The sequence below is a fragment of the Pinus tabuliformis genome, chromosome 6 (assembly GCF_031772625.1).
Source record: "Pinus tabuliformis cultivar Carrire ecotype Pingquan chromosome 6, CPIR1, whole genome shotgun sequence".
Lineage (NCBI taxonomy): Eukaryota > Viridiplantae > Streptophyta > Pinopsida > Pinales > Pinaceae > Pinus > Pinus tabuliformis.
Genome location: NC_142292.1, coordinates 776,420,838 through 776,445,353, shown reverse-complemented (window position 1 = coordinate 776,445,353; position 24,516 = coordinate 776,420,838). Strand labels below are relative to the sequence as shown.

Here is a 24,516-nt window from a genome sequence, read left to right as displayed (position 1 = left end):
ACAACTCTGTCATCACCGAGTACTACCTCAATATCAGTGCCACTCTCTGAAAGCTCTGAGAAGTACTCCCGGACTCCTGTCATGTGACGTGAAGCCCCACTGTCGACATACCAGATACCTGAAGATGCTCCGCTAATCGAGGGAAAAGCATGCTCCCTCTGAACCTGTGTGGCAGGTGATCCTGTACTAGAGGACTCACACGTAGTGAACGCAAACTCTCGGTCAAAACAACCAACAAAGTCCTCAATCTCTGCTGAAGCTGCCACGTCCTGGTTCTTCCCCTTCTTCTTCTTCTTCTCCGGACACACAACTGCATAGTGTCCCATCTTTTGACAATTCCAACACTTCACCTTGGAATAGTCCTTCTGTGAGTTACCCTGTTTACCTTTTCCTTTGCCTTTGCCCCCACCACCGCTTGTGGAAGCCTGCTTCTTCCCTTTGCCTTTCTTGCCTCCTGCCACCAGTGTTACGTCCTCATCCTGCTCAACTGGCTTGGCTGCCCCAAGCTGTCCTTTCCTGATCTCTGTCTGAATACAATCATCCCAAAACCTCTCCCATGTGGGAAGGGTCTCATGTGCACAAACCCCATCAGCAAAGTTCAACCATGAACGGGGGAGGCCATTCACTGCAATCCGCACCAACTCAGTGGATGGAATGGCCTCTCCAATCGCTGCCAACTCATCTCTCACATTGGTAATCTTTGTGAGATATCCAGCTGCACTATCATTCCCCATCTTAATGTTCTTCAGCTTCTCCTTCAGGACCATCTTCCGGTTCTCATTGGTACTCTGGTAGAGATTGGACAATGCTGTCCACATCTCATGGGCATTGCTCTTTCCTCTCACATGAGGAATGCAATGGTCTTTGATTCCGTCTAGAATCAGCCTCTTAACCTTATTGTTTTTCTTTTTATACTCAGCCAACTGAGTAATATCAGTGGGCACAACAACAGGGTTCTGTGCGGTATGCACCATGATATCCCAGACTTCTGCCTCCTCAAAGATACTCTGCATTCTCTCCTTCCAAACACTGTAATTTATATGCCCATCCAGCCTATCCTCCACCCTCAATCCCAATGACATCCTGCTGTCCTAAAACTGAAAAATAGCACTGCTGTAGTAAAGATAAAACTGTTGTTTATGAAAAAATCAGCTTGCTGGAATTTTCTGAGTGAAAAATCAGCAACTGTAATTTTTCCTTTTGCTGTCCCAAACTGCCCTTCAGCACTCAAGCTCTGATACCATGTAAAAATTTCTGTTTTCCCACCCCGGTTTTCAGTTTCACCTTATTTCTCCCATGTAGTTAAATGCCCATTCCCATAACCATACATTTAACACACTGAAAAAAATAAATATGGCTGAAAACACAAATTCTGGAAATTTTTCAGAATGCTGGAAATTGCAGAAATAAAAATCAGCAATTAAAAACAGCCATTAAAACACATTAAAACACTGATATTTTTGGTCAACTTGACCCTGGAAAAACCCCCTACAACTCTTGGGGAAAACCAGTGTGAGAGCTCTTCTTTATTTCTGAAAATTGCCTTTTTACAATGAGAATTATTCAGCAAAAAATCAACAAGCAAATTTACAACTTATCTCCTTTCCCGTGCCTCGCAGCAATCTGGAAATTACAGCAAACAGGACAACAATAAATGCTGTACGACCTCCGTTTTGTGTGCAGAAAAATCAGCAAACTGCTCCTCGATGTTTGTGCAAAAATCTGCCTTTCACTATGTGCTGAATCAGCTGTACAAATCTGCTCAACTGCTGCCTTGGAATGTGTGCCAAGCTGCTGTCTCCTTCTCCTTCCTGCTCAGAAATCTCTCTTGCTCTCTTGCTCTCCTTCTCCCAATCTGCTCATGAAAGAATGAATGACCTTTTCCTCCTTTAATATAACTCCAAGTGACTTTTGGGTGATCCAAGTGACTTTTGGGTGATCTCTAAATCCAATGGCTGAAATAGATTTAGATCAATGGTTGAGATTAAATGCTCATTTAAATCTCACTTTCTATTTTTTAATTCACCCCACTTTAATAAAGACCCACTTAGTCATTTATTTCGAAAGTCACTTTTCCTTTCTAATTTTTCATTGACTTTATAAAAGTCACTTTAAAATTAGACTTAATAACTTTATCACTTAAAGTCACTTTTAAATTAGATTTAACTTTATAAAATTATAAAGTCACTTTAGGAGAAAAATTAAATTCTTTTGGACACTTTTCCCTAGGCCAAAGATCAAAGCCTAAGGGAACCACCTGTCCTCCGGTACCAAATTTCAACAGCAAGTGGCCTCCATCTTGGGTTTGGTCTCCCTATACAGGGTTCTAACCCTCCAGAGGGCTATATTGGCGCATGTAGTGTGTGTGTTGAGAGTCATGGGCCTCCACAACAGTAGACAACACTCCATGGATCCCCATAGATGTTCAAAGATTGCTCGAGATTCACCTATTGGACGAGGAAGATGCACCTAGTTCACCTTTGCCTAGCCAACCCCACAGTTGTACCATGCACTTGGAAGATGACCCAAGACTTGTATGCTGATGTGGCATCACTTACACCATCATCTGAGCCCTTACAGATGGTCTACAGGAATCTTCGACTTACTTGGAGACCCATGAGGTCACTTGTGTGCCCTCACACCCATTGGGAGCACCACAAGTTTATTATGTGGAGAACAAGGGGCCAACCCCTTGTCCATTACTTTTGGAAGTCCTATTCATCATTATGGCACTTATGGACTTCATCAGGCTTCTTAGAGAGCCCAACAACATGTATTATTGATTAGTCAACCTCTTAAGAGGCTTGTTGTTTTGTTTATGAGCTTGTTATAAAAGTCATCAATGTAGGGGAAAATGTTGGAACACTGTGGTTGTTGGTGTTGCCCAAGGGTATGCATGATGCTCTGTTGCTACTTAGAGTGCCATGGCTCTCAACACCTCACTTGTAGGTGTCAATATGCTCCTTGTGAAGACCTGGGCTCTAGTTTAGTTGCCTAAGTCATGGTAGTGGAACCACCCAACAATTACACACAATATCCAGTGCTAACAACTACATCATTAGGTACCTTTAATAATCGTTGCATATAAGTGGACCGAGCTTGAAAGTAATGGGCAATTTGACATTTCAAATAAGGTTTCCCTTCCACGATTAAGGCTTTGAACTCGCAATGGTGTTACCTACCCGATGCCGCCTAATCCACACCGGGATAACATGTAGAAAATATTTAATCCACTTTGGTGTGGCCTTGGTGGCAAGTCTCGAGTTGAGTAGCTGTCACATAAATCTCAACTCCATCTAGCCTAATTCCTAGTGAAACCAAGGGGGATTAGTACTTATGAGAAAAAAAAAACTAAGACTTGATTAAGTTAATTTAAACAAGGAATATCTAGGATTTAATGAATTACTCAAGAATACACCAACAAGATAAATTACAACATACCACTTTGAAACATGTATATAACTTCACAAGTAAATGAAACAACCATAAGCACATATAACCATCCATAAGCAAGATATGAAACAATAATAATCAAATATATGAAATATTCTTAAGCAAAATATATAGCAAATGGAGACCAGTGCCAAATAAAGAGTACTTGTGAAAGTAAATGCTCAATGTTTATACTTGGAAATGAAAATGCCAAAGGTAAATGTGCTTGGAAGTAAATGTTGCAACCATGTATAGAATGTTGTACAAAATGTTGTGGAATGTTGTTGGTACATTTTAGTTAAGTTAGATTTCACTTGGATTTAGATTAATTGATAAATGTAAGATGATGGTGATCTGTATCAGTGTGCAATCCTCATTGGGTTAAAGAAAGTTGCAAGGACATCCAACAAGAGGAAACTAGCTTCAACAACTCCCCTTATTTCACAAGTCAACCCATTGCAAGGAGATCCAAAACTAGGGGAATCTAGCCCTAGCATGATTTCACAAGTCAATGTTTACCAATTTCCCCGAATCTCACAATAAGGAGAATAGAAGTGGTTTTCCCTATTAAACTAAGTTAACCAACAAACTCTTTCTGGGTCCCATGCAAGGATTGGGCTAGGCTCACAATGACAGAGAGCGTAAGAGAGCTTGAAGGTGTTTGTTACTCTTTGCAAGAAATTGAAATCTAATCTAAGAACATAAAATGAAATCTAATCTATGAACTTGAAATCAACTATTCTAATGAAATGAAATTAGATTAATCTAATGTTATGTGATTAAGATACTTTAATGGTTAATTTTAATCCCAAATTAAAGCAAACAACACAAGAGATCCCCTCTGGGTAGGGGGGATGCCTAGAAGACTCTCCTAGCTCCCAAGAGATTACAATGCTTTTTGATGAGATGATGGAGTCCCTTATGAATAAAGGCAGTAAAATGATTTTGTGAAGTTACAATGGTGGTAAAAATGATGGTTTTACAAGGGTTTAAATATAAGGTTGCTCTTGAGTGCTTGACTCTTTCATGTTGACCAAATTTTGGCAGCACCTCCCCTTGTAAACTTGCAGGCCTGCGCATGCAAATTAGTACAAAAGTGCCCAAAATGCCTTTGGGACACTAACAAGATGTTAGTATAAAAGAATCCAAATCACCAAGTGAAATTCTAGAATTAAAACTATGAATTTCTACACTATTTAGCTAATGAATAACAAAGATACTCGACTCTTTCTTTGCTAAATTGACTGCTATTAGGACAACAACCTATTTAGCCTCTTCAATTCTAGATATATCATTGAAACACTTATGGATAAAACCCATAAAATGTTGGAGAATTTTATAGAATTTTTTGAAAAGAAAGAAGAAAGAGTTTTGGGGGCTCCTTAAGGCACTTGGAGGCACTTGATGCCAAGTGGGACTGATGCTTCTTTGGTGCAAGAAGATCAATGTTCCAACCAAGGAGGTCCCAACTCTCCAAGGTAAAGGAACTTGTAAACACTTGTGATCTTGCCAAAAATTTAATAGACATATGTGTAGCTTGCATAATGGACAAAGAAAAAATGCTATTCAACCATGAAATATGTGTAATATCAATTCTAGAATGCGAACTAGCAAGAAGATAACAAGTAATTGCTAATCTTCTCTTATGGACAACAATGTCCCTATGAAGGCCTAAGCTACAAACTTAAATCATTGAAATGAAAGCACAACAAGGTTACCTGATGAAGAGCCAAGTAAACCATGCCATTTTTCCACTCCTTGCCAAGATTTAGCAAATCTTTCACTCCCATAGATTCCATCACCCAAGGACTAGGCACTAGCCTTGGTCATTTTGTTGATCATTCATGAAACTTCACTTACCTCATTAAGGGCGAAGTAAACCATACCATTCTTGGCACTCCTTATCAACATTTAGCAAATGTTTCACATCCATAGACTCCATCACCCAAGGACTAGGCACTAGCCTTGGTCACTTTGTTGATCATTCATGAAACTTCACTTAAACATCATTTTATCTCTTTGAATCTGATTTTCGAACCCTCAATGATAAGCTGCTAGTTAGTGTTAGGCATGAATTTCAGCTAGGGTTGAAGTTGTTGGCCTATGGGAGGATTCAACATTGGAAGGAGAGTCGATTGCCCCGAAATCAACTCATTTTTAGTGGCTAATCTATCCATTCTAAGGTCGAAGTCTTATGCCCCAGGTAAATTTTGCCTTAACAAAACCCTAGTTTTCCTTAGGCTTCAACTTGGGGCTTATTGAAGGCATCGTGTTCCATAAGTGTGAAATTTTCAACTCTGTTGCAACAACTTGAAATTATTCTTCTATTGATTAAAATTAAGTGCAATTTATTTTCTATGCCAAACAAGACATAAAATCACAACTGCAATTTCCACCATAAAAACGCTGCAGAAAATAAAATGCTAGCACACACACAATAAAATTGACACCGTTATGTTTGGATAATTGTCCCTGAAAAAACCCAGTGTGGGAAAACTAGTGCAACAAATGAGGGTTTTATTATTATTATGCAGCAACAAATTTGAGCACAATAAGATGGATGCCAAACTGGCAATCCTCTGCAAGGAAAATACTAGTAAAATTATTGAGGGAATTTTTCCTTCCTCCACAAGCAATCCTGGCCTGATCTAACCCCACAATTAGGTCCATCTCAGCCTCTGCATCAACGTCTATGCAGACTGAATTTTGCACTGCCTGGAACTGCCTCTATGTGCCTGGATCTCACTGCCTCTGCCTCTAAGATAAATCCGTTGGCCCTCTGGAAGAAATTCCCAACACTCAACATTTGAATTGACCTCCTGCTACGTTGAATCGAATTGCCTCTTTGAGGCTCTGCTCAAGCCCCTACGCAACATCTTGTGGATAACTTCGACGCCCTTCAGTTGTCTCTCCCGGCACTAGAAAAACTCCTCTAGAATCCTACTACTGATCTCCTCTCAACTATGCTTCCTTCCGGCTCGGACTCTTCTCCTTGCTCGACTTCTACGACTGGGTGGCTCGATTTTCCAAGGAAACTTGCTACTCTGGTGTGTCTATCTCCAACCCCATCGACCTACTCTTATAATCTCTCGTTGGAGAACCAACAACCATGATTAGATCCCCATCAACGACTAAGATCATCTCTACGTCGATCCATGTGAATTTCTAGAAAATTCTAACCTTTCACAATTAATTACTGTTAATTAATCACTTTTCCTAAGTTAGATTTAGGAAAAAATTAATTATTGATTAGTTAACTTAATTGAACCATCTCTAGGTTTTTCTTTTTTTGGGTTTTGGAGTTCTTGTGTTTCTTAGCCTTTCTGACTAATGTTAAGACTAGAACACTTGTCCGATGCTACAAAACTAACAATAAGTTGAAGCTATTCATTGTTTGGAAGACCTTTCTTGGCCTTGTGATTCTAGGTTGATCGTTTTTGCTTGGTATCCCTCAAGCGCTAGATCATATTGTGCCTTAAATGGGCCACATTCAAGGATGTAAATTTCCCTATCGTGTTCGCTAATCCTTGTTCTTACTAAGTGTTGTCCTCCATAAGCCTGTCTTGTCGCCTTATTCCTTGAACTTAGCCTATCCTTTAAGTGACCTACTAAAGGGAAGCCTCCTTAGTGGTGAAAATCCACAAAAGAGCAGGAGGTAGTGGTTGTGATGACAAGGGGCCACACCTCATATTGTTGTCCCTTTGTGTAGCTCTTGTCTTGTGAGCTACCCTCACAAGGCCTACTAGATTTTGAGGCAAGACACATGAGGCCTTTTGCAGAGACACCACAACACTCATTGTCAAGTAGTAGTCAGTTACTAAGAATTCCATAGGATTCCTTAGTGAACCATAAGGGTAATGGTAGGAAAGGTGTATGCTTCCATAATTTGTCCTTGGATAATGGCCATACATAATCAGGAGCACTGTAAATAACTAGTGATGGATAGCAAAATGCTCAAAAATATGTTCATACATCAAATGGGTAAGCTGAACCATGCCTTAAAAGACATGCTATTTGATCTTCACAGTCAATGCATAGTGTGAGATGCATACTCTATTGCATACCTTCATCTGCATTATTCTGTTCGACCTTTGTGTGTTAGTTGTATTCATTATTGACAAATATCATTTAATGTGTTCCTAGTAAGTTAATTTGTGTTATAATAATTGATGAACATAACTCTTTTGCAGTCTATTATTGGAGCAAGGTCTTTTGCGGAGGTTCTTTTTGGAGCTTCTCAAACTACTTTGCCAAATGAATCATTTGTAAGGGGAGTATCTTTATACAAGGTAAATCTTCTATTTTATTCTCAAGCTTATATCTTGTAATCATTAGTGGCAATTCATTTATATATCACACAAGCCACCATAGGTCACCAACTTCCAAAATTTTCTAATGCCTGGTGGAAATGCTTATTCTCAAATTTCATCTTTAGTATTGTTTCCAGTGTAATGTTGTTCTTGTTACATCTTATGAGTTTATGAAATTACAGATGATCCGACTGATATCTTTAACCATGTGTGGACGTGCCTACCTTAATTTTATGGGAAATGAATTTGGCCACCTTGCGGTAAGTTTTTCATTTGTGATAACATGCTTGTGATCTTAATTGCTATTGAGATTTTATTTGTTAATCTAGTATATATTGACAATTTTGTAGAAAGTTGAGTTTCCCACCCGCAAAAACAATTTCTCTTTCACCTATGCCCGTCGTCAATGGGATCTTCTTGATGACAGAGACAGTTTACACAATCGGCTGCTTTCTTTTGATGAGGTAAGCTATTAGGTGATGATTTTATGCCTGACTATAGTTGATTGAATATTGTTTGGTGTATGACTCTATTACTAGGCAATGAGTAATATCTTCAAGGCAGAAAGATCAAAGTTAAATAGGAATATTTTTGGTAGTTTTTAAAAAAGTTTTTCAAACATGAAATCCATAGTCATTGTTTCTTTGAAGGACAGTTGAGAAATTGTTTGAGTATTGGAAAATAATTTTGAAAATAAAACTTGAGATAAATATTACCCCTATTGTAGTGGTGTTGCATATGAGGTCAAAAAGGGCTCTTGTGATGACAAATTTAATAAGGAAATGATGGTAATAAAACTAAAAATTGCAGGCTAAATTAAACCTCTTCCTTGCTATTTTATACCCCAGAAATTTATCAAATGGGAGATCACTAATGAGTTACACATGCATGTAACCAAATGTAGAGAAGCATACATCCATGTAAAATATCCAATGGAAAATACAATAAAAAAGAGGAATTATTTAACTTGTTTTAGCATCACATAAACATCATCAATGTAGACTTCATCAACATAAGATAACATGAACATGTAGAAGAAATTCTCATTCAAAAGAGTGCCTCTATCAACCATCCAATGGCATCAAGTGAATATAGAAACAACAGTACCAAGAATTCACCAATTGCTCCTCCAACAACCATTACAAGTGGAGGAGTCTTATTTTATGGGTTTTATATTCATAAAGGGTGAGTTACACATGCAACTAACCAAATGTAGAGAAACATACATCCATGTAAAATATCCAATGGAAAATACAATAAATAAGAGGAATTATGTTACTTGTTTTAACATCCATAACCATCATGAAAGTAAACTTTGTCAACATCAGATAGCATGGACATATGGAAGAAATCCTCATTTAAAGGAGTGCCTCTATCGACCATCCAATAGCATCAAGTGAAATATAGAAACAATAGTACCAAGAATTCACCACTCGCTCCTTCAACAACCATTACAAAAAGAGATGTTAATTTTCCATTCTTCTATGCTATTGCAATCACTTATCCCGATTCTTCCTTCAATTAGCAATCACTTTTAAAGAAAACTAATCTTCCAATAACAATGAGAAATTGTAGATAGAACAGTATATCCAAGATGCAATAGAAGACAATCAAGATCAATGACAAGAGACCCAAGATTTGGTCAAAATTGAGGGAAAAGCCCCACAAGGGGGAAAACCCTTTCAAATTCTTCTTCTAGTAGATTGTCATCAAATGTTCAGCAGAGAGATTACAATGTTCCAATTCATCAAACAAGAGTCAAAGTCAATCCTTTGACTATCCAACAAAACCAACGAATCAATATCCAAATGATGAGCCCAATAGTCAAATCTTGTCAACAAGTCGAATCTGCAATTCTGGTCAAAGTCAATGGAAGCAGCAACAGTTCGAAATGGTCAACAGTCAACTTGCCTCCAAAAGAGCTTGGTCAACTGTCCGAAAATGTGGTCTTGAATTCTGGTCAAAATGCAGTCAAAACAGTTCCAAAACAGTCCTCCAAAATCGGTCAAAGTCAAAGTCAAAGTCTGCTGAAAACTTAGTTGCAGAATGCAGTCAACCAAGGTCGATGTGCCCAGAAAAATACATCCTCCTTGCCAAAGAATTGAGCCTCCAAAACAGATCCAAAAAATCAAGTCAAACCAAGTCAAACAAATCCTAAACACCAAAAGGTCAATGCTGGTCAAAGGCTGGAAAGAGACAGATTTCAGCCCAATATAAAATTTCCTCTATCCTCCTCGCATGTGTGAAAGAGATCTACAATTTTCAGAAGTGATCGAACCTCTAAGAGAAGAGTGTGAATATGATGTCCAAATGAGGCTGCCTTTGACTTGTATTTATATGTGATTTTGGAGGTGGCTTTTGCTTATCTAGGCCGACTTGTACTTTTGTGTCCTTGTGGATTTTCCATCAAAAATTAAATTTTCCTTAGCCAGATTAAATTCTTCCAAGGGCAAAAGAGGGTCTTCTCTGGATGAGGAAGGCTGTCCAAAGGAGGGAATTTGTCCTTGAGCTGCCAAATTAACATGAGTCTTATTTTTATAATGTTTTAGGTTCAAAACCTTCAATAATATTAATGTCTAAGTAAAAACCCTAGATCTAATCTATGAATGCATAAACAAAGAATAATTCTCAACTACTATGAGTGGATATGGTCAAAGAAATGTATAAAATATTAGTGGTATCACCCAATCTAGAAATCTCAGATCATATGTGTTGAGTAAGTGGTGCACTCTTTCAAGCATGGTAGAAAAGTGGACCAAGGCTCCAACAACCTCCTCAAATGAAGCAATTGTGTTGTATCAAATGGTCAAACAAATGATATAGTACCCCTCCACATGGTGTGCTCTCTTGAAATCCTCCAAAAGAACTAACAAAATAACCTAAGAATATTGTGTCTTCCTAGGACACAACCACAAGTGTGAGAGCAATAAGAAGACAAAGAGGATGCTCCTCAATCCAAGTGCAAATAACCTCCTCTATCATGGCATGTGTAATCTCTAATGTGATAACAAGTTAATCAATCAATAAAATAATGCAATGATCCTAGTGCCAAGTCAAATCAAGCTCAACAAACTCTTAAGGGAAATGGATGATCTCATCCAAACAATGAAATAACCATAAAATAAGATTGCACCTCAGCATATGTCCTAATCATGTATGTGCCCCATAGAAAACAACCAAAGACCATCTAACAAACTCATAATGAACATGAAACCATGATAACAAGCCAACACACTCCTAGCAAGGAGTCTCAATATAGTCAAACTATAATCAAATGACTGGTTAAATCAACATTGATATGAACACCAAGGCTAGCACTCCATGAAAGGTGAATCTCAACATCATAGTAAAGTGATCTAGCCATCATGAAACCCAAAAGTGACTATGGTGCTTTTTACCCACCAAATGTGTGTACCCCTAGGAGAACTTTTCTCCTAATCATCGTCTTCCCAAGGTTGTAGGGGAGTGTCCCCCCCCCGAACCCGCTCCCAGAGCGTGCTCTGCTCGAGAGCAATTTGGGAGCAACCTCTGGATTGTGCTCCCTTAAAAAAAATTGGTTCCTCAATTTTTCGGGAGCGAACAAGGGAGCAGTTAGGGAGAGGTCGAGAGCGGTCGTTCCCTGACCGTTCCCGTTCGGTTAATTTTAGGGTAACAATGGTATGTTCTATGCTTAGAGCAATTTTACTTCAATTTTTTTTATTAGCCTAATATCATATCTAGTATAGCAATCACATCAACATGATAGTATAATGCATTTAGAACATATACAATAACAGTAGAAGACAAGACAACACAAGAGGACACAAGATATGGCACCGGCCAGGGAAAAATCCCAATGTGGGGAAATCCTTGATCAATTCTTCTTATAATTCTTCAAAAGTTCAGCAGAGAAAGAGAGAGTACAATTTACAATATACACTTTCCCAAATTGATCAGACAAAATAGCAGAAATAGAAAGCCCTAACTAGAAAGTCAACGCTAGTCAACAGGGCTGAAATTGACCTCCAAAACAACTCGGTCAACCTTGGTCAACTCGGCCTCCAACAACAAGATAATGTAGCCCAAAACAGTCCGAAAATAACCAGTCAAATATGGTCAACAAAAGTCAACGCAACAACTTGAATTAGGGAAGTCAACATTAGTCAATGTAGGGGTCAAACTGCCTCGGTTTTTTTGTGCCCAGAACAACAACCTGCCCAAACAAAAGTCTCCCTCACAAAACCAAAGTCAAACAGGGTCAACATTGGTCAAAGTCGACCTCCTAAAATTTTGGTCAACTCTAGTCAACGCAGCAGCTAGAAAAGACAGTCTTCCTTTCGCACGTGGAGAGAGAGAGGCCCAGAAATCCGTACCCAATCAAGATGAGAGAGAGAAATATGAATGAGATCAGATGCCAAAATGAGGAGGAGGCACCTTGTATTTATATGCAATGTTGAAGGATGGAGGAGGCTAATTTGATGGTTGGCCGACCTTGACAATTTGTCTATAATTAAAATAAATTCATTACTTCATTTGTACATGTCAGAATGGGATGATCTTTCGATCAATCCTACACCTCTCGGGAAGAGGAATCCAAGAAAAATATCAGCTGCCTCATAAGTGCTATCCAAAGTGATGTTTGGCTCTAGTTGCCAAATTTAACATTCCCTCTCAACTAGGGAGAACATCACTTGCCAAATTGTATGACAATCTGTACCATCCCTGTCACTGCATTACTCTGCTGAACCATGAAGAAATAAGAAATGATCGAGAACGTATCATACCATTCTCCATTGACCCGAAGTCGGTCTCCAACAACAAAGGGTGTGTCATGACTCATACCACTCTTAACTAACCCGTAGTTAGTTTCCATTGATCTCAGCTCAATATCAACATCCTAGCATAGGGAGTACGATAGTACATGATGTGTCCATCGGTAGTACTATGGTCCCTATCCTCATTTCCATACTCATTGGCTAGATGAGAGGTACTTCTCATGAGTCTCGGACTGCATGGGTAGGATGTGCTGGTAGGAGAAGGTGAACCACTCATCCTGCTCATATCCCATAGGAGAACGTGAACCACTCATCATATGCATATGCCACCATGGGGTATCACAGGGGAAGGTGAACCACTCACCCTGTACATCGCACACCAATAGGGGAAGGTGAACTACTCACCCTGTACATCGCACACCAATAGGGGAAGATGAACTACTCACCCTGTACATCGCACACCAATAGAGGAAGGTGAACCACTCACCCTATGTTCGTTCATCGCTCCAAGAAGTACCCCAAGTCCCCCGGAGCTCCCAGAGCTTAACATCCATCTCATACGGGACCCTCATAAGAGGGTCTCTCCACAACTCTAAGTCGTTCACGGAAGGTCAAGAATTTGACCTTTCCCAGGGGCTTTGTAAGAATATGGACGACTTGATTATCAGTCCTAATGTGTTGGAGCCTTATTTCTCCCCGTTGTACCATATCCTGATTAAAGCGGTACTTGATATCAATATGCTTGGAGCGGTCATGAAACACGAGATTCTACGAAAGACGAATCCCACTCTGATTGTCGTAGAAGATCACGGTTGTATCTAGCACATGTCTAAACAACTCACTAAAGAGCTTCCTCAACCAAACAACTTCACAGGAGGCCAAACTAGTAGCAATGTATTCAACCTCAACGGTGCTCAAGGCCACTGACTTCTCCTTCCTACTCATCCATGATATCGAAGCAGAACCTAGATAGAAGCAACATCCAGATGTGCTTTTACGATCCACCACACTGCCAACCCAGTCTGCATCAGAGTAACCATGGAGCCTCACATTCCCAAAAGTGTATCTCAGTCCATAAGTGATTGTGCCTTGGAGATATCTCAAGAGATTCTCGGTAACAATCCAATGTATATGATGAGGCTCGACCATAAATTGACTCAATGTGTTCACTACAAAGCATATGTCTGGACGGGAGTTCACCAAGGACATCAAGGCCCCTATGAGTTGATGATACTCATAAGGATTTCCCAAATCGGGCTCGGTAGCACTTCTGCATAACTTCTTGAAGTTATGTTCCATCGGAGTAATCATGGACTTGCAGGCCACCATCCCCAATCTTTCAAGTAGCTTCACAACATATTTTCCTTGAGAAAGGAAAATCTCCCCTGGCTTTTACTAGACATCGAACCCTAAGAAGTAATGCATCAATCCTAAGTCCTTCATATCAAATTCAGAAGCCAACTCTCTCTTACATTGATGAATAAGAGGGTCTGCACTTGTCAGAAAGAGATCATCCACATTGAGTACCAAGATGAGAGGTATATCATTCTCAACCTTAAACTAAAGGTTCAGATCAACTTCACTTATTGTAAATCTCAGCTTCATCAGATAGCTATTGATACTCTCATACCAAGCCCGCGGTGCTTGCTTCAACCCATAGAGGGCTTTCTTCAACTTGCATACATGTGTCTGACGATCTTGAACTTCAAACTCCTCAGCTTGTTCCACATAGACTTCCTCCTTAAGTGAAGCATGCAACAAGGCAGTCTTGACATCCATTTGGTGTAGATTCCATCTTTGCGAGGCAACAAGGGCTATAATCGAACATATGGTGGTGTAGCGAGCAACGGGTGCAAATATCTCATCATAATCTACACCTTCCTTCTGAGAGAAGCCTCGAAGAACAAATTTCGCCTTGAACTTCTCAACACTTCCATCAACACCATGCTTGATCTTGTAGAGCCATTTAGAGGTGACAACAGATTTGTCCTGGGGTCTAGGGACCACATCGTAGACATCATTCTTCATAATTGACTCGTACTTCTCGTTCATAACATCTTTCCATACTTGTTGCTTCATAGCTTCTTCAAATGAGCAAGGTTCAGACTGAATAATGGTGCTCATAGCAGTTAAGTACCCTTGGTACCTATTAGGCTTCTTGCTTTCACGAAATGCCCCCATCAGTGCAACATGTCTCTCGACATCTTCGAGAGTTTCCCTCAGCCTTGAGGGTCTCCTTTTGGAGGAGGAGGGCCCATGAGGAGGAGGATCAATGGGATCCATCGGTTCTTCAACATCAGGCATCGGATCATCTTGCGAATCTCCTTGATTTCCTGCATTTGCTTATTTGTCCTTCCTTGGAATAGGAAGGTTGCTAATCTTCCTTAGGGCAGCATCCTCATCGAAGGTGACATCATGACTCAACTCTATTTCTCTTTGACTAGGCACATAGATTCTATATGCCTTTCTTCCCAGATGCCTCCAATTTACTTCTCTTTTTTTCTGGCACATGAAAGTATATGGGACTACCAAAAGTTCTAAAATGAGAAACAATAGGTTTCTTATCGGTGAAAACTTTTTCAGGAATTTTGGAGTCCAATGCTTGACGAGGGCATCGATTTTGAACGTACACAACAGTGTTGGCAGCTTCTCCCCTTAGGAACTTTGGAAGTCCTTGATCATGAAGCATGGCACAAGTGGCTTCTATAATGGAATGATTCTTCCTCTCGGTAACACCATTTTGTTCAGGAGTATATGCAGTAGTAGTCTCCCTCTTAATGCCAGCTTCCCTACAATAGTCATTGAATTCATTTGACTCATACTCGGTTCCATTATTGGTCCTTAATATCTTGATCTTCTTCCCTGTTTGATTTTTTGCCAAGGATTTGAAGGCACGAAACCATGAGAATATTTCGTCCTTCTTCTTCAAGAAATATATCCAAGTTTTGCGAGAAAAGTCATCCACAAAGACAACATAATATAAATATCCTCCTAATGATGACACTGGCAACATATCAAATAGATCAGAATGAATCAATTGAAACATGTCAGTAGTCTTGCTATCACTTGAGGGGAATGGTCCCCTTGTATGCTTTCCTTCGGCAGACCCCTCCCAAACACCTTCGTGTTCAACTTTAAATTCGGGCATACCTATCACCATCTTCCTTGCATTGGGTAGAGCCTTATAATGTAGATGAGCAAACCTTCGGTGCCATAATTCAGATTGAAGTGATGTGTTGCAAGACAAAGCTCCCAATGGGCTTCCTGCAACTTGATATAGGCTATCAACCTTGAAGCCATGTGTAAATGCATCTTTGAAATTTTTATTCCAGAGACGTACCTTTCCATGGATGAATGCCACTTTGAATCCTTTGTCCTCCATCGTCGAGATAGATACCATGTTCTTATTTAGATTGGGTACATATAGTACTTCTTGTAGATAAATGGTGTTACCCTGATTCAATTGAAGAGTAACATTCCCAACTCCCTTCACGAGATAGGTGGCATTGTCTCCAAGGATAATTTCTAAATTTCTATCCCTTTCAATCAAATTTGAAAGAACTTCGTTATATGCAGTGAAGTTTCTTGAGGCGCCACTATCAATCAACCAATTTCCCCAAGTATCCGGAGGAGACGTAGTAGAGAGGGAGGATATAAGATAAAGTTCATTTTGCTTAGAATTTACAACATTAGACTCATCATATCTGGAGTTTCTTGTTCTTTTAGAAGCTCGATCATTTCCAAGATGAGTAGCGAAAGCATTCCTTTTCCCTTTATTACTGAACTTGCCATTCCTTTGATTGTCGTTGCCATTGAAATTGTTGTTGTTGTGATTGTCATCATCATGAGGTGTATCCCTTCTATTGGGACACTCCCTAGCACAGTGACCAAACTTGTTGCAAATGAAGCATCTTCCCTTCCTTCCATTTTTGAAACCCGACCTCCCTTGACATTGCTTCTTTGAACCTACATTGTTCTTCTTTTTAGCATGAGCGGAGAATGCAGTAGGATCATTCCTATTTGAAGGCATATCTAGTTCCATCATCCTTGTTTCTTCTTGAGAGCATCTAGTCAACAATTCTTCAAAACCTGGAATCTTGTCATTATTAAGAATAATAGTGTTGAACATGTGCCATTCTCGAGGGAGTCCTTTGAGGGCAATGAGGGTAAGCTCCCTATCAGCAATAACTTCTCCAATTGAAAGAAGATCATTTTTGATCTCAGTAATCCTCATGAAGTAGGATTGAATATCCTCACCTTTTCCCTTCGTTATATCCTTCTGTTCTCGAGGAAAAGAATTTTATTTGCATTGCTAGATTTGAACATGCCAATCAACCTGTCATATATCTTTGATATATTCAAATCGGAGATGTAAGCCACTGAATGCTTATGAATAGAATCCCTGATGATCTTCTTGGCTTTGAGTTCACCCTTCTTGTACTTTGTCTTAGCAGCAGCCAGTGCATTTGAAGGAGGTTGTGGAATCTTTCCTTGCACATAATCCATGACATCTTGCTCTTCTAAAGTCAAATCAAGAGACATCTTCCATGCATGATAATCAGACTTATCATGAAGCTTATCATTAGACTTGAAGTAGGATGTGGAGGCCATTAAGACTTGTTCTTGATCAATGATTGCTCCTTTTAGTGATTTCTCTTCATTCTTGCTTGGGCTTTGTCTCTACCTCAACTTTGATACCATGTTAATTTTAGGATAACAATGGTATGCTCTATGCTTATAGCAATTTTACTTCAATTTTCTTTATTAGCCAAATATCATATCTAGTATAGCAATCACATCAACATGATAGTAAAATGCAAATAGAACATAAACAATAATAGTAGAAGATAAGCCAACACAAGAGGACACAAGATATGGCACCAGCCAGGGACAAACCCCAATGTGGGGAGACCCTTGATCAATTCTTCTTATAATTCTTCAAAAGTTTAGCAAAGAAAGAGAGAGACAATTTACAATATACACTTGCCCAAATTAATTAGACAAAACAACAGAAATAGAAAGCCCTAACTAGAAAGTCAACACTAGTCAACAGGGCTGAAATTGACCTCCAAAACAGCTTGGTCAACATTGGTCAACTCGACCTCCAACAACAAGATAAGCAGCCCAAAACACTCTGAAAATAACCAGTCAAATCTAGTCAACAAAAGTCAACGCAACAACCTAAATTAGGGCAGCGAATTCTAATCAACGCAAGGGTCAAACTCCCTTAGTTTTTTTTGGACCCAGAACAATGCCCTGCCCAAACAGAAGTCTCCCTCACAAAACCAAAGCCAAACAGGGTCAACACTGGTCAAAGTTGGCCTCCTGAAATTTCGATCAAATCTGGTCAATGCAGTAGCTAGAAAAAACATTCTTCCTTTCACACGTGGAGAGAGAGAGAGGCCTAGAAATCTGTACCCAATCAAGATGAGAGAGAGAAAGATGGATGAGATGAGATGCCAAAATGAGGAGGAGGCACCTTCTATTTGTATGCAATTTTGAAGGCTGGAGGAGGCTAATTTGATGGTTGGCCTACCTTGACAGTTTGTATATAATCAAAATAAATACATAACTTCATTTGTACATGTCCGAATGGGATGATCTTTAGATCAATCCTACACCCCTCGGAAAGAGGAATCCAAGAAAAATATCAGCTGCCTCATAAGAGCTATCCAAAGTGATGTTTGTCCCTAGTTGCCAAATTTAACACTCCCTCTCAACTAGGGAGAACATCATCTGCCAAACTGTCTGACAATCTATACCATCCCTTTCACTACATTGCTCTGCTCTGCTATGTTTAACCATGAAGAAAGAAGAAATGATCGAGAATGTATCATACCATTCTCCACTGACCCGAAGTCAGTCTCCAATAATCAAGAGTGTATCATACAACTCTCTACTGACCCGAAGTTAGTCTCCATTGATCCTAGATCAATATCAAACATCTTAGCATAGGGAGTATGGTAGTACATGATGCGTCCATCGGTAGTACTATGGTCCCTATCCTCATTGGCGAGATGAGAGGTTGTTAATTTTAGGTATGTTCTATGCTTAAAGCAATTTATTTCAATTTTCACAGTTAGCTCAATATATTTTCTAGATTAGCAATCACATCAGCATTAAAGTAAATTGCAAATAGAACATAAACATAGATCACAGAAGACAAGCGAAGACAAGAGGACACTAGATGTGGCGCTATCCAACGACAAACCCCAATGTGGGGAAACCCTTGATCAATTCTTCTTATATGTTCTTCAATAGTTACGTAGAGAGAGAGAGAGAGAGAGAGAGAGAGCGAGAGAGACAGAGAGAGAGAGATAGTACATATACAATAGAAGTCAACACTTTGACTTATCTAAGTAAGAGCATAGATCATCTCTAAGTAGATGATACATGAGGTAGCTGAACTTAGTTGAAGACATGTTGGTTCAACTAATTTTCCCAGGTGACTCATCACCATGCTGCACCTATCATTGTGTTGCTTCTCATCACCACGCTGCACCTCACTGTGCTGCACCGTGCTACACCCATCATCACTATGCTGCATCTCATCATGCTTCACCAATCATGACTGTACCGATCATTGTACTGCATCATGTGCCATTGCTGCACCATCTTGCCACACTGCTGTCCCATGTGGGATGATGTACTATGTTGACATACTGTCCCATGTGCTTGTTGCACCTTGCTTACCATGCTATCCCAATGCGCTTGCTGCACCATGCTTGCCACTGCTGTCCCATGTGCTTGCTGCACCATGCTTGCCACTGCTGTCATGTGCTTGCTGCACCATGCTTGCCACCATGTGCTTACTGCACCTTACTTACCAAACTGTTGGCCCAATGTGCTTGCAGCACCATGCTTGCTGTCCCATTTACCATGCTCCACCATGATTGCATTTGTTGCTGTCCCACTGTTAGCATTGCTGTGCCTGCACTTCTGTTTAGGGCATGTGCTATTGCCCTTAACCCAACACACAGCAAGACTAGCCCTCTAAATGACTGCGGCCTAGTCAAGGTAGAGTGCTGCCTCCTCATACTGCTTTTTTGGGCATATTACACGCAGCCTTGTTTTGGAGTGGCTAGGCATGCGACCTACCACAAATCTTTGCGGCACCCTAACAATGCTCCAAAACAGTGAATCCTTACCTCTTGCTGCCCTCAACCAATCCGCAATTCTTCTTTCCTAACTCGGCCTCCATGCAAGTGTGAACAGTCCTCAAAATACATCCACTGTACCTTCAACAATTCGACCTTCAACCACAGATTTCTCCCACGCTGTCCACACTGTCCCAAAGTCTCCTCGAGCTTCTTTACAACAACTCGGTCCTCCAAAAGATCCATCACTTTGCTGTGGCTAGGACCTTCTGTTGACTGCGGTTTGATTTCATTTGGGCAACATATAGGTGTCTGCAATTAGGGCTCTTTCTTTCATGGCGTCTAGGGTTAGATCTCTCCTCTAGGACTACGGCTAGGGCATCCTCCTTAGGATTGCATATTCCTTGCTAGGGAATCATCTCTAGGGCAACTCCCTTAGTGTCCTTTCCTTCTGCATCTAGGGCTTCATCATCTAGATTTCTCTTACCACTAAAAGGCAGAACAAGTGGAGAGAAATCAAGAGTGAAGTGTGCGTGAAATGACTCTCAAGTCATCTCCTTTTATACAAAAACGTTGAGCACATGTGGGAGTTATTTGGTTGCTGGCCGACCTTGACGAATTGTCCCATAACACAAATAAATTCATATCTCCATGAATACTTATCGGAATCGGATGATCTTTAGATCAATCCTACACCTCTCAATGAGAGGGATCTAAGAAAAATATCAACTGCCATAAATAAGATGACCCACATGGCGTTTGGCCCTAGTTGCCAATTTCAACACTCCCTCTCAACTAGGGAGAACTCCATCCGTTGATCCATCTGCCAAACTGTACTATCTCTGCCATCAGTGCCTTGCAGTGCTCTACTGAACCATGAAAAAGAAGAATTGATTGAGAATGTCTCATACCATTCTCTACTGAGCCGAAGTCAGTTTCATATGAAGAGAGTGTGTCATACCACTCTTACTGATCCCAGATCAGTTCCAAGAGAATGAGTCATATCACTCTTACTGACCCGAAGTTAGTTCCAATTGATCCCAGATCAATATCAAAAGAGAGTGTCTCAAACCACTCATACTGATCCCAGATCAGTTTCATTGATTCCAGATCAATGTAGGTCATCCTAGCATAGGGAGTACGGTAGATACAACAATGCGTCCATCGATAGTACTACTATGGTCCCTAACCCCATTTCCCTACTCATTGGCCAAATGAGAGGTACTTCCCATGAGTCCTAGATTGCATGGGTAGGATGCCTCGATAGGAGAACCACTCATCCTGTCCATAAGTCACCAGGGGTATCACAGGGGAAGGTTGAACCATTCACGCTATACACAACGCACCTTTAGGGGAGGGTGAGTTGCCCTATGGTTGCTTATTGCTCCAAGAAGTACCCCAAGCCCCCAAGTGCTTCCAGATCTCAATGCATGCATCATGCAGGACCCTCATAAGAGGGTCTCTCAACGACTCCAAGCTGTTCTAGAAAGTCACAAATTTGACCTTTCCTCGTGGCTTCGACAAAATGTCTGCAACTTTCACATCAGTCCCAATGCGATGTAGCCCTTTTTCTCATCGATGTACCATATCCCAGATAAGGTAGTATCTGATGTCTATATGCTGGAGCAATCATAGAATACATGCTTCCTCAATAATTGATTCCCTCCTGGTTGTCACAAAAGATCATGGTGGTATCCATCATGTGTCAAACAACTCACTGAAGAGCCTCCATAACCGGGCAGCTTCACACGAGGTCATACTCGTAGCTATGTATTCAGTCCCAGCGGTGCTTATAGCAACTGACTTCTGCTTCCCTCTCATCCAGGATATCGAAGTAGAACCCCAAAAGAACCAACACTTAGAAGTGCTTTTGCAATCCTCCACACTCCCTGCGCAGTCAGCGTTCGAAAAATCATGTAGCTTCATATTTCCAGTTGTCTATCTCAATCTATGAGAGATTGTGCCCCGAAGATATCTCAGAAGATCCTTGGCGCCAATCTAGTGAGGCTCAACCATATATGAGTTCACCATGCTAATTGCAACGCATATCCGGACGGGAATTCATCAAGAACATCAATGCTAGTATGAGTTTGTGAAACTCAGAGGCATTTCCCAAATCAGATCTGGTATCCCTACCACATAACTTCTGAAAGTTAAGTTTCATCGAGGTAGTTGCGGGCTTGCAATTTACCATTCCAAATTCAGAATCCAACTCCCTCTTACTTCTGCAAATGAGAGGGGCTGCACCTGTCAAAAAGATGTCATCCTCATAAGGTGCCAGTATGAGAGGTCTATCATCCACAACCTCCAAGCAATGGTTTGGATCGACGTCACTCCTAATGAATCTCAGCTTCATCAGACAACTATCAATCCTCTCATATTAAGCCCAAGGTGTTTTTCTTCAAGCCATAGAGGGTTTTCTTCCACCTGCATACATGAGATTCCCGATCATGAATCTCAAACCCCTCGGGTTGTTCCAAATTTGTGGACCTGCTACATGAGGGGAATGGTCCCCTTGTAAGATTTTCCTTCGGTACATCTCGGACATGTACCTTCATGCTCTTCTTGAATTCAGGCATCCCTATCATCATCTGACTCACATCGGGTAGGGCCCCATAATAAGTAGACCTCAGGTGCTATAGATGAGATGTGTCAACTGACATGGTCCCCAATGGACCATCCTGCGACTTGATACAAATTGCCAACCCTGAACCCATGAGTAAAACCATCTTTGAAAATTCTATTTTCAAACACGTACCTTTCCATCGATGAATGCCATCCTGAAACCTTTGATTTCCATTGCCGAAATGGACACCAGGTTATTCTTGTGATCACGTACATAAAGAGATTCTCGTAAATGAATCAAGTTATCCTCATTCAATTGAGGGGTAACATTCCCTACATCCTTTCCGGGATAGATGGCATTGACTCCAAGTATAATCCCACCATTGTTTCCATCTCTACCAAATTAGAGAGAGCACCCTTCTATCTGATGAAGTGCCTTGAAGCACCACAATCAATAAGCCAAATTCCCAAAGAGTCTAGAGGAGAGGGCTAATATAAGATAATGCTGCTTTATCCTACCAAAGACAACATTTGATTCTTCATACCTGGAGTTCCTTGCTTTCTTTGAAGAGTCGGCCATTTCCTTGATGACCTGCATTACCTGTCATTCCTTTGATCTTTGAAGATGTCCTTGGAATGGTTGTTATCATCATCAAGTGATGTGTCCCTACCATTCGTCCACTCGCATAATGGCTGAACTTATTACAAACAAGGCATCTGCCTTTCCTTCCACCCTTAGATCCGGACTTTCCATTGAAGTGATTTGTAGGCCTTCAGAAGCTTCCGCTGCGCCATTCGGATAATGTTCTCTGCTTCGACTTCACCCTTGGTGAATTAGAAGAGGGATGAGGAATCCACTAATCCTATTGTCCTTTCCCAACTGTCTCCGATGATTTCTCTTTTGCTCTTGCTTGGGCTTTGTCTTCACCTCAGCTTTGATACCATGTTAATTTTAGGTATATTCTATGCTTAGAGCAATTTATTTTATTTGTCACAGTTAGCTCAATATCTTTTCCAGATTAGCAATCACATCATCATTAAATTAAATCGCAGATATAACATAAACATATATCGCAGAAGACAAGCCAAGACAAGAGGACACAAGATGTGGTGCTAGCCAGGGACAAACCCCAATGTGGGGAAACCCTTGATCAATTCTTCTTATATGTTCTTAAATAGTTTAGTAGAGAGAGAGAGAGAGAGAGAGAGAGAGAGAGTACATATACAACAGAAGTCAACACTTTGACTTATCTAAGTAAGAGCATAGATCATCTCTAAGTAGATGATACATGAGGTAGCTGAACTTAGTTGAAGACATGCTACTTCCACTGATTCTCCCAGGTGACTCCATCACCATGCCGCACCTATCATTGTGTTGCTTCTCATCATCATGCTGCACCTCACTGTGCTGCACCATGCTGCACCCATCATCACTATGCTGTATCTCATCATGCTTCACCATTCACGACTGTAGCCGTCACTGTACTGCATCATGTGCCATTGCTGCACCATGTTGCCACACTGCTGTCCAATGTGGCACGCTGTACCATGTTGCCACACTGTCCCATGTGATTGCTGCACCTTGCTTACCATACTGTTGTCCCAATGTGCTTGCTGCACCATGCTTGCCACTGCTGTCCCATGTGCTTGCTGCACCATGCTTGCCACCGCTGTCATGTGCTTGCTGCACCATGCTTGCCACCATGTGCTTGCTGCACCATGCTTGCCACCATGTGCTTGCTGCACCTTACTTACCAAACTACTGTCCCAATGTGCTTGCAACACCATGCTTGCTGTCCCATTTACCATGCTCCACCATGATTGCATTTGCTGCTGCCCACTGTTAGCATTGCTGTGCCTGCACTTCTGTTTAGGGCATGTGCCACTGCCCTTAACCTCAACACATAGCAAGACTAGCCCTCTAAATGATTGCGGCCTAGTCAAGGTAGAGTGTTGCCTCCTCATACTGTTGTTTTGGGCATATGGTAACCTCTCAAGTCTACACGCAACCTTGTATTGGAGTGGCTAGGCATGTGGCCTACCACAGATCTCTGTGGCACCCTAACAACCCTCCAAAACAATCAATCCTTACCTCTTGCTGCCCTCAACCAATCCGCAATCCTCCTTTCCTAACTCGGCTTCCATGCAAGTGTGAACAGTGCTCAAAATACATCCATTGTACCTTAAACAATTCAACCTTCAAGCATAGATTTCTCCCACACTGTCCCAAAATCTTCTCGGCCTTCTTTATAGCAACTCATTCCTCCAAAAGACCCATGACTTTGCTGTGGTTAAGACCTTTTGTTGACTGTGGTTTGATTTAATTTGGGCAACGTAAAGGTGTCTGCAGTTAGGTAT

General features: G+C 40.8%; 1 protein-coding gene across 2 annotated transcripts in view; it reads left to right on the top strand.

Moving 5' to 3' along the window:
- EMB2729 (Alpha amylase family protein) overlaps window positions 1-24,516 on the top strand; it is a 421,581-nt gene that overhangs the window by 199,615 nt on the left and 197,450 nt on the right. For both annotated transcript variants that reach the window (XM_089421556.1, XM_089421555.1), the window contains 3 exons: window positions 7,623-7,721; window positions 7,925-8,002; window positions 8,093-8,206. In XM_089421556.1, the coding sequence (XP_089277682.1) occupies window positions 7,623-7,721; window positions 7,925-8,002; window positions 8,093-8,206 (291 nt within the window). The remainder of the gene's footprint in view (window positions 1-7,622; window positions 7,722-7,924; window positions 8,003-8,092; window positions 8,207-24,516) is intronic.